This window comes from Barbus barbus (assembly GCF_936440315.1).
Source record: "Barbus barbus genome assembly, chromosome: 47".
Lineage (NCBI taxonomy): Eukaryota > Metazoa > Chordata > Actinopteri > Cypriniformes > Cyprinidae > Barbus > Barbus barbus.
Genome location: NC_136725.1, coordinates 6,879,370 through 6,889,704, shown reverse-complemented (window position 1 = coordinate 6,889,704; position 10,335 = coordinate 6,879,370). Strand labels below are relative to the sequence as shown.

At 39.6% G+C, this 10,335-nt stretch overlaps 1 protein-coding gene across 1 annotated transcript; it reads right to left on the bottom strand.

Annotated features, from left to right (window-relative positions):
* Positions 1-960: 960 nt before the first annotated feature.
* On the bottom strand, positions 961-3,498 carry LOC306865504 (NF-kappa-B inhibitor-like protein 1). The gene is made up of 4 exons (XM_079410136.1): positions 3,071-3,498; positions 2,882-2,994; positions 2,652-2,760; positions 961-1,652 (listed from the first exon to the last, which is right to left on the bottom strand). Exons 1-4 carry the CDS (start codon positions 3,342-3,344, stop codon positions 1,069-1,071), a joined length of 1,080 nt encoding a protein of 359 aa, XP_079266262.1. The 5' UTR covers positions 3,345-3,498; the 3' UTR covers positions 961-1,068.
* Positions 3,499-10,335: the final 6,837 nt, after the last annotated feature.

Genomic DNA, 10,335 nt, shown 5'->3' with positions numbered 1-10,335 from the left:
TATTTTAAAGGGATAGTTCACCCAAAAATGTATATTGTGTCATTAATTACTCTCCCTCATGTCATTCCAAACCCGTAAGAACTTCGGAACACAAATTAAGATATTTTAGATGAATTCCGAGAGCTCTCTGACCCTCCCATAGACAGCGATGTAATTTTGTAGAGTATCCACTGAATGTAAACAACGTATGCTGTTCTGTGTCCGCTGCATCACGTAGATACGTTGTTTTCGTTCAGTGGATACTCTCCAATATGGTGCCAGGATGATGTGGAGGAGACAAATTGTTAAATAAAGTCATTATTTTTATTTTCTTTGCAAACAAAAAGTTCTCATAGCTTCGTAAAATTACGGTTGAACCACTGATGTCACATAGATTATTTTACCGATGTCCTTACTACATTTCTGGACCTTGATCATGGTAATTACATTGCTGTCTATGGGAAGGTCAGAGAGCTCTCGGAATTCATCTAAAATATCTTAATCTGTGTTCTGAAGGTGAACAAAGGTCTTACAGGTTTGGAACGACATGAGGGTGAGTCATTAATGACAGAACTTTCATTTTTGGGTGAACTATCCCTTTAATGGCTGAAAATGTTTGAATAAAATGTCAAAATAGTAAATGCCAAAAGTTATGGTTATTACTTATTGGTAAGTTAACTAAAGGGTTAATAAGAAAATACTAGATAGTCGTTAATTGACTAATCCAAATAAATAAACAAATAGGGAGAAAGTCATTAATGCCATCATTAATGGCAGCCCTAAATTTATAAAAATCTAGAGATGAATATTGATCAGTTTTTTTTCTGTAATAAAAACATTTTGGGAAAACATAAGGATTGAGGATTTTGTTTTATATCATCAGGCATGATATTCTAAAAACTATTGTTCAAGTAATAAATTACTGCAGAGAATATTGTTCCTCTTCTTTCAATAAACCAACTATGTCATTAAACTAAGACGGAAGTTTGACTTTTTTATTTGACTTTTCAAAAGTGTCAATTACATACCAACTTGAAATAAAACTATTGAAAGCTATTTAGTGAGGTGCTCAGGTCAGAGATGTCTACGTCATCGGAGGTTTTGTGCGAGTCTGTTGAGCTCCTGTGAGAGGCCAGTGACGGTGTCGAGGATCCTCTGCCTATCAGACTCCAGCAGACGGCCTCCACAGCGCTGGAAAAACTTGTCCGGGTGCCAGAGGGCCTGCTGGCGACGGAGCACCTTCCGAAAAGCAGTCAAATCAGATCGATCAGCACCGTGCAACATAATGCCCACCATTTCCTCCAGCGAGCCACGAGGAGCGGGCCAAGGGATGTCGTCGTATCCCAGAAGGCCTTCAGATGCTTTGCTCGAGGAGCAGTGAAACGTGGCGGCACATCGCTCCTCATAGCGCTTCTTCCTCCCCTGCCGTGTCTCTTCCTCCTTACGAGCTGCACGCTGCAGGTACTCCTCATGCTCCCGCTCCAGCCTGGCTCTCAGCTCCCTCTGACTCCTCTCATCTTCCTCTGTCTCCTTCCGCCGCTTCGACCTTTTCTGACCCGAAGAAGCTGTTTCCCTCTGTTCTTTGGCCCGTTGATTGGCAAAATACTCCCGTCTGATCCGTTCTGCCCAGTCTCCGAAGTCTTCGTCGTCTTTATCATTCCATAAAAAGTCATCTGGAGCAAACAGGACATATTCATTCAATATACTGTAGCCTCAGCTTTGGACCGTACACCTGTGGACCAGTCCATTCACTGACTGTCTGATGCATATTGCTCACTTTATTGATCTGGCAAGCTTGAATCTGATTGGCTGGCTTTGCAGAAGGGTCTGAATACATAATGATCAAAGCCACCCATTTAAAATAATAATAATTATTATTAACAAGTAATTAACTAATTAACTTAAATATTTAAAATGCAATAATGCAATTTATACAAACATTGACTTAAATACGTCTCGTCTATGATGAGCTTTTTATCTTTAATTTCTGTATTAAATTATATCATAGATTTTAATAAAATATATTTCATATAAAGAGTTATTCATAATCTTATATATTTAGGAGGCAATGAAATCAAAATTATCAGGGTTAAGAAGTATAATGGAAAAAAATTATATCAAAAGGAATAATTTTAGTACTTTGGCAAAATCGTTTATTAGTATTTCTTAGAAAAAATATTAAAACTGCTTATGAATATTTGAAAGTCTTCTTTCCACAAAATTAAAGTCATGTTCAGTTCATTTCAGCAGGTTGTAAATGTCAAGCGGTGAATATATCTGGTAACTTAATGAATGAATAATTACAAACAATAATATTATTAATAGTAATTCATAACATTTGTTTAAAAATCAATTCCTAAAAACTAAAAAACCTAAACGATAAAGATCATGTACACTCGCGTATTCAAGGTCTAAGGAAAATATGTATTTTATACTTGATGGTTACACCACATAACATTTTTAGAAATCAAAACTTTTATTAAAAAAATTATTGTTATCTTTTAACATTTTTTAATTTTTTTTAAATCAACACAAATACATAGAGTACATTTCTAAGAACTTGTCACGTGTTAAACAAGATTTTCTTTACCTGACCCATCTACGTATTATTTTACAACAGACTCTATTGCATGGAATAACCAGCTGTTATAGTGCAGGATGTTCAAGCTTACCATCATACTGTCCGAATGTCTCAGAAAACTCATCCTGACATTCACCCAACAGCTTCTCTCTCCATTGTTTCTCTGGATCAACACGCGAGGATTCATTTTTGATGTTCCCCTGTTTCAGTTAAATTAACATGAAACATATTATTAACTTCAAGGTGCATAGCTATAAATGACAGCACGATCTGTTGAAACTGAAGTTTAATGGTTTAGAGAGATCTCTATTTTCACAGCACCTGCTCAGGCTTCATCCACTGGAGCAGGTCAAGAGGAGTCACTCCTGCTTTATTGGAAACATCCATGGCTTCAGGACAGTTTTTTCGTAATGGCACCACCAGGTCATCATAAGCTGCGATGAATAAGGTGAACAGCATTAAAACAGTTTAATCAGAGAAAGAGTTTGTTGATATTACAGGGTCTCATACCTCTTTTTCCATGTTTGAGGGCTCTTTTTGCGGCCAGATGTAGCGGTGTGTCTCCATTTCGGTCGGTTTGAAGAGGATTTGCTCCATGTTTCAGCAGCAGTCTGAGAATTGCATCATCCCCGTGTGAACAGACGATGTGTAAGGGGCTTCTGTGCTTCCTCCCCTGGGTGAAATTCAGCTCCAGGTCCTTGTGTTTACGAAGGTACGACTTTAATTTAATCAGACTCCCCTTCTCCACATAGCGCAAAACTCTCCTCTGCTTTCTTTTCACCATCGAGACTCATTAGATGACATGCAGATTCTAGATAACATTATGGATATCTTTTTAACACCCCATTTGTTCATGAGAAGTCCTTCCAACGTGTTACACACGGTCATAAACAAACGTTACACGACAGTACGTCTGCAAAATAATTCCGGAGGAGTCCAATCCAACAGTTCCGCAGTTGACCTGCAGGTGTCGCTGGTTGCCGACAAATCTCAGTCATGTAGTTACACTGCTAAAAATAGCTCGGATTAATTTTTCAGTTCATTTTAAAGAGTTTACTATTTTTTTTTCTTTTTTTTACAGTTTATATCTCCCAAACAAAGTACAAAAATATTTTGGCATTACCTTGAGGTAGGTCTTAGTTACTTAAGTAAATAGTTTTTTGTAAGAATAGTAGCTATGTGAAACAGTATATAAGCAACGAATAATGTTTGAGAGTAGGCTTAGTTTGTTGTTGCATGACAAATATTGAACATTAACTCAGTGCAGATGTCCAAGTTGAAATCCTATTAATAAATGTGCTTTTTATGTGCAAATCTGAATGAAGATGTCTTTCATTTTTACTCTCCTCACCAATGGCCTTGATCTAACCCATTAAAATTATGTTTGTTGATGTAAAGTCAAGTTGATTTGGTGAAATTAAAATATTGTTTTTCCACTTAAAACCACTTTGCACCAATAAAAAATGTACAATGAAAATAAAAATGTTAACCGTGGTAACGTAAATTAACTGGTTTATTAAATTCAAAAATATAATGATCAAGTTTGAATCAAATTGGCTAAATTAGGTTTGCTCATTTTAAGGGTTCAGTTAACAATAACTGTGCAACTGTGTAATAATACTACATATGTAAAAATAACTAATTATAACTTATCACAACGTCGTAGATTATGCTCTACATATCAAGTAAATAGGCTATCTTTTGTCAGCATAAAAGTAAATGCTTTGCTAATATATGGTTATAGTACTTGTCAAGAAACTATTTCATATGAGTCCAGTCACCATCAATCCAGCCAGCATCAAAATTATAATTTGACGTTTTAGACTATGAAGTGCACCTTTTCCCAAAACAGACTGGTTGACATTATGAGACATGTAATCGTTGCGGAAAATGATCATTATAATAGGTATCTGTGCTTCTAAAAACTTCAAAGTGTGCATTGCTTGCCTGGGTCATGCTGCTGTCACTGCAAGAGCATGAGTCTCACATGGCAGTGCTGTTGGCAGACTAACTAAACAAAACTAAACATACACAACTGATAGAATGTACATAACAGAACAATTACAACAATACAAAAACCATTGAATACAGACATAAAATCATGAAAGGTGAAAAACCAAAAAGCCACTGCCTGCAAACATCCTATTTCCCCAATGACCACACTGAGGAGAACATAGCCTTGGGCTTGAGAGAGTCACTGGCTGTGTGAGACCTTTGTGAGGAGCATCAGGTCGCTATCACAACAGACAATGACACTAACATTGTCAAAGCGGTGGAGCTTAATCGGTGGACTAGGTTCCAGTGTTTTGGGCATAGACTTCATTTGACCATTGGTAAGTTAAATTGATTTCATCTTTTGTTGAAATCCTTTGTTTATTAGGCTACAGCAAATATTGTATAACACTGTACATTTAAGAGTAATTAACTACAGGGTTTGGGCAGTTTTACCCTTGATTTATTAATAAAATAATTGTAAATACAATGTAAAATTGTGTGTGCCACAGAAGATACTAGGAGTGGCCTATTTCATTTTGGGTTAATGATTATCATTCAACATAACTCTGTAAGAGATGGATGTGTGTAAAGAACAAATCTGCTATAGCTATTTGCCTACTACTGCAATATCATTCATTAGGCCGAGGGATGTCATTATTTGATATAAATATTAACTGTGTGTGTGTGTGTGTGTTTGTTGTCATTTTTGTATTACTGTTTTATGCTATTTGTATGGAATTGGGCATGTAATCAGAATGTGAATATTAAATGTTTGACAATGCCACTGTAATAAGTACTGTAAATATTTTGTCTTTTTTTACACCGTCTCATCACTCACAGAAAATGCTCTAAAAGATAATGCACAATGCATTAGGGATACTGGGATATGCAGGACGATTGTGGGCCACTTCTCTCATAGTTGGAAGAAAAGAGTGGCCTTGAGGGAAGCACAAATGAGCTCAACATTGCAGAGCATACCATGGTGACAAAGTGCTCAACATGATGGGGTTCCACTCAGGAAATGATAGCAACAGTCCTGCAGCAGCAAAATGCTTTGTCCAAGGTTCTCTCTACAGACCACAAAGTGCGACACCTACTCCCTTCATAGCAGGACCTGGAGGTCTTGGAATCTGTAAACAAGGCACTAAGCCCACTGCAGGACTTCACGGATGCCCTATCAGGTGAACGTTATGTGAGCATGTCTTGAGTGAAGCCTGCTCTACATCTTCTAAACACCTCAGTGCTGGCTTAAGACAAAGAGGACGCTGACCTGACCAAATCACTGAAATCAAAAATTCTAAGCTAACTCATCAACAAACAAACTTGACCACTTTCCTAGACCCAAGGTTGTGGAATGGATAGCCTGGATGTGGAAAATCCACCTGCTGCTAAAGCCAGGTTCTTCAAGGAAACTACATACACACCAAGAGCATCATTGTCAACCACATTTGATTTTGTGGTAACATTTAGAGAAGCACTGGCTGCTGAATACAATGCATATTTACATGCCATGTGTAGACCATGGAGAAGATCCACTGAAATGGTGGAAGTTCCACAAAATAAACTTCCCTAGGCTATGCAAACTGTGACATATCTGTGCATACAAATAACAAGCTCTGCATCAGAGAGAGCGTGTACCACTAGTAGTAATGTTGTATCGAATCATCGCTCCTGTCTGAAACCAGACAAATTGGATAAGCTTGTTTTTTGGCAAAGAACCTCTAATGTGATAAGTAAAACTTTTTAAAAAGAGAATTTGGAAGAACCCGTTGGCAATTAAAAAAAAAAAAATTGTCAAAAAAAAAACACACAATTATACGGAGTATAACCAGCAGTGAAATGTAAATCAGGTCCGCTCCAAGGACAGTGCAATTGTATAGAATACAAATATTAAGAAAAAAGTATTATAAGTAGAAAAAAATAAAAGAATAAAATAAAATAAAAGATAAAAAAATATATAAATATAAATGTGCAGGTCAGTATGTTGTTGACATAAATAGTAATATAAGAGGAATGTGCAAAAGAATGTGCAAAAAAGTTGTACAGGGTATTTAAATAGCAGCAATATGAGGTAGAAAAAATTATGAATAGCTTATTGATATGGTGATATTTACATGGAGTCAAGTGATGTTATGACACAGAGTTAGAGTTTAGGAGCCTGATGGCCTGGGGGAAGAAGCTCCTTCTAAGTCTCTCAGTTTTTGCCATCAGGCTACGGAAGCGCTTACCAGATGGAAGCAAAGTGAATAGACGGTTACCAGGGTGATTTGAGTCCTTGATGATTTTGACAGCATTTGAGGTAGATGTCCTGCAGAGAGGGGAGAGCAGACCCTGAGATGCGCTCAGCTAAGCGCACAACTCTCTGTAGTGCTTTGCAGTCCTGATTGGAGCTGTTTCCATACCACACTGAGATGCACTGAGTCAATACACTTTCTATGGTCCCTGAATAGAAAGTTTTCAGGATTGCTGGTGAGACCCTGAATTTCCTCAGCTGTTGCAGGTGGTACAGTCTTTGCCTGGCTTTCTTAACCTGTGTTTGGATGTGTGTAGTCCAAGTCAGGTTCTCGGAGATGTTTACACAAGGTACTTGAAGCTACTCACCCTCTGATCATAAGAGGAGTGTAGGGCCGCTGCTGTCTCTTCCTAAAGTCCATGATCAGCTCTTTAGTTTTGCTCACATTCAGAGAGAGACAGTTGTCCTGGCACCATGATGTGAGTCTCTCTACCTCATCCAAGTATGCGGTCTCATCACTGTTGGAGCAAATCATCAGCGAATTTGATAATAGATGTGGAGATGTGAGAGGACACGCAGTCATGCGTGTAGAGAGAGTAGAGCAGGGGACTCAGGACACAGCCCTGTGGGGCTCCTACGTTCAGGGTGATGGAGTTTGAGGTGAACTGGCTACTTTCACCACTTGAGGTCTGCCGGTGAGGAAGTCTTGAATCCAGTCACAGAGTGAGGAGTTTAGGCCGAGGTCTGTGAGTTTAGAAGCCAGCTTGATGGGGACTATAGTATTGAAAGCTGAGCTATAGTCAATGAATAGCAGCCTTACATAATTCCCAATTGTTACTGTCCATGTGTGTGAGGGAAGAGTGGAGGACGTGAGAGATGGCATCGTCCGTAGATCTGTTTGGGCGATAGGCAAACTGAAGAGGGTCCAAAGTATCAGGTATGGAGGAGCAAATGTGGCTCTTTACAAGTCTCTCAAAAACCTTCATGACTATTGATGTGAGGGCAACTGGGCGATAATCATTCAGGCAGGAGGGTTTATTGTTCTTTGGCACAGGGATAATGACAGATTTTTTAAATGAGGTGGGAACCACAGAGGTAGCAAGGGACTCATTAAAGATAGAAGTGAACAAACCAGCGAGCTGATCAGTGCAGGACCTCAGGACACGGCCGATTATCCCATCAGGTTCGGCTGCTTTCCTGACGTTCACTTTCTTTAGCGCCCTCCGAACCTCATCCTCCGACATGGTGATAACAGGATCATCGCTGCTCTGCCTGCTGCTGGTCCTGAGTCCTGGTCCTCAGTCCCTGCTACATCTATCGAGAGTGATTGAGCTGGAAATGAGACTCAATTATCTCTCTGTATCGGTGTTTGGTGGCTCTTACTGCGCATCGGAGAGCATAGCACGATGCTTTGTACTCGCTCATATTCCTGGTCAGAAGAGCCTCATTGTAAGCGGCAGTGCGTGTGTTAACCGCAGCACGGATTGTTCTGTCCACCCACGGTTTCTGATTGGAGAATGTCCTTATCGTTATTGTTTCTGTAGCTTGCTCGGTTAGCGTGTTTACAAAGCTTAATGCTACATCCGTGAACTCGCTGACGTCAGAAGAACTCGCCTGGAACATGTCCCAGTCGACGTCATCAAGAGCCGACTGTAACATAGCTTCTGAGTGGGCGGACCAGCGCGTCACTACTCTCTGCACCGGAGGTTCCTGAACGAGCCTTTGCTTATATTCCGGTGTGAGGAAAATGGCGGCATGGTCCGATTTGCCAAAAGCTGGTAGTGAGCGGGCTTTGTAGGCATTCTTGAACTGAGTGTAGCAGTGATCTAGTGTATTTGGTCCTCTAGTTGGACAGGATACATGTTGATGAAAGTTCGGCATGACCTGCCTGAGGTTAGCTTTGTTAAAGTCTCCTGCGATGATAAAGGCAGCGTCAGGATGTTTGTTAATGTAGCCACTGAGCACATCGTGAAGCTTAGACAAAGCCAAGCCGGTGTCTGCCTGTGGTGGAATGTACACAGCAGTAACAATGATCGATGAAAACTCCCGGGGCAGATAAAATGGGCGGCAAGTAATGGAAAGATGTTCCAGATGAGGCGAGCAGGAACGTGACAGAATGGAGATATTCCTGGGATCACACCATTTCTTGTTAATCATGAAACACACTTCTTCACCCCTGGATTTACCGGCCTCTGCTGTTCTGTCCATCCGAAAAACAGAGTTATCACTCGGCATTACAGCAGTGTCCGGGACCGAGGACGAAAGCCATGTTTCTGACAAACAAAGGAACTTACAGTCCCTTATGTCCCGTTGGAAACTAATTCTGGCTCTAAGATCGTCCATCTTATTCTCCAAGGATTGGACATTAGCGAGCAGAATGCTCGGAAGAGGAGGACTGTGAGCCCTTTTCCTGAGTCTATCTCGAATCCCAGCGCGTTTCCCGCAGTGTTTCTTGATCCGTCGCCTCGGGGGGTTATTGTTTATCTCCGCGTTCCGAAGAATCTCCAGAGGCCATGCTGGATTCGTGGCTAAAGTGTCCTGGAACAGGTTAGTGTAGCGGTTTTCAATGTCCAAAAGTGTTTCTTTGTTGTAGGTGATCAGACGAGAGATGTGTAAAAAGAGAAAGTAAAAGTAAGTAAAATAAAAACACAATCTTACCGGAGCGACCTGGACGGCGTCCAAACTCAGCGGCGCCATCTTGTCTTTTCCTTCATTTAGTTTTTTACTTAATTTAGTAAAAAATAATTTGTTTTGAAAACAGTTCTAGTTTTACTTGTTTACATTCAGTTCATGTTTACATAAAATTACAACCACTGATGTCACATTTTAACAATGCCCTTGAACCACTGATGACACCATTTTAACAATGCCCTTACTATGTTTCTGTGCCTTGATCGTGGTAGTACCCTTGCTGTCTATGGAGGTTCAGAGAGCTCGAGGATTTCATCAAAAACATCTTAATTTGTGTTCCGAAGATGAACAAATGTCTTACAGGTTTGGAACGGCATGACGGTGAGCAATTAATGACAGAATTAATGACAAAGGATCAGTAACACTGCAGAGAGGCTCATTGGCAGTCCCCTTCTGTCACATGAATGATCTAGACTGTATAACTCTTGAGCCTACAATAAGTAAAAGACACAACACACCCTGGTTTTCACTTGTTTCAGCTGTTCCCATCACGCAGATGCTACCGGTGCATTAAAACAAGGACTAGGAGATTTAAGGACAGTTTCTTATAGAGCCATAAACATTATGAACTTCAATATGCACTGACCTCATATACAGTATATTCTTCACTTTGAATGTCAGTCTTAGTGTAATACACTTTCTTTTCCTACTCTGAATCCTAGTACAACACTCTGAATCTTTGGGCAATATAACTCTTTATTGTGTAATATAATTCTTTATTTTCTTATGTTGAAAGTAAGTCTTCCTTAATTTAACTCTTTATTTTTTCATTCATTCATGCATGAATATGACTCTAGTCAAAGTTACTTTATTCATTTATTCATTTACTTTCTGACTTCACTAATCATTAGCAAAT

Excerpts from the sequence above, each read along its gene's own strand:
- LOC306865504 (XM_079410136.1), bottom strand. The coding sequence starts at position 3,344 with ATGGTGAAAAGAAAGCAGAGGAGAGTTTTGCGCTATGTGGAGAAGGGG. Across the intron at positions 2,995-3,070 it reads CCTCAAACATGGAAAAAGAG|CTTATGATGACCTGGTGGTG; the intron begins GTATGAGACCCT and ends TATTCATCGCAG. Across the intron at positions 1,653-2,651 it reads GACATTCGGACAGTATGATG|ATGACTTTTTATGGAATGAT; the intron begins GTAAGCTTGAAC and ends TGTTTGCTCCAG.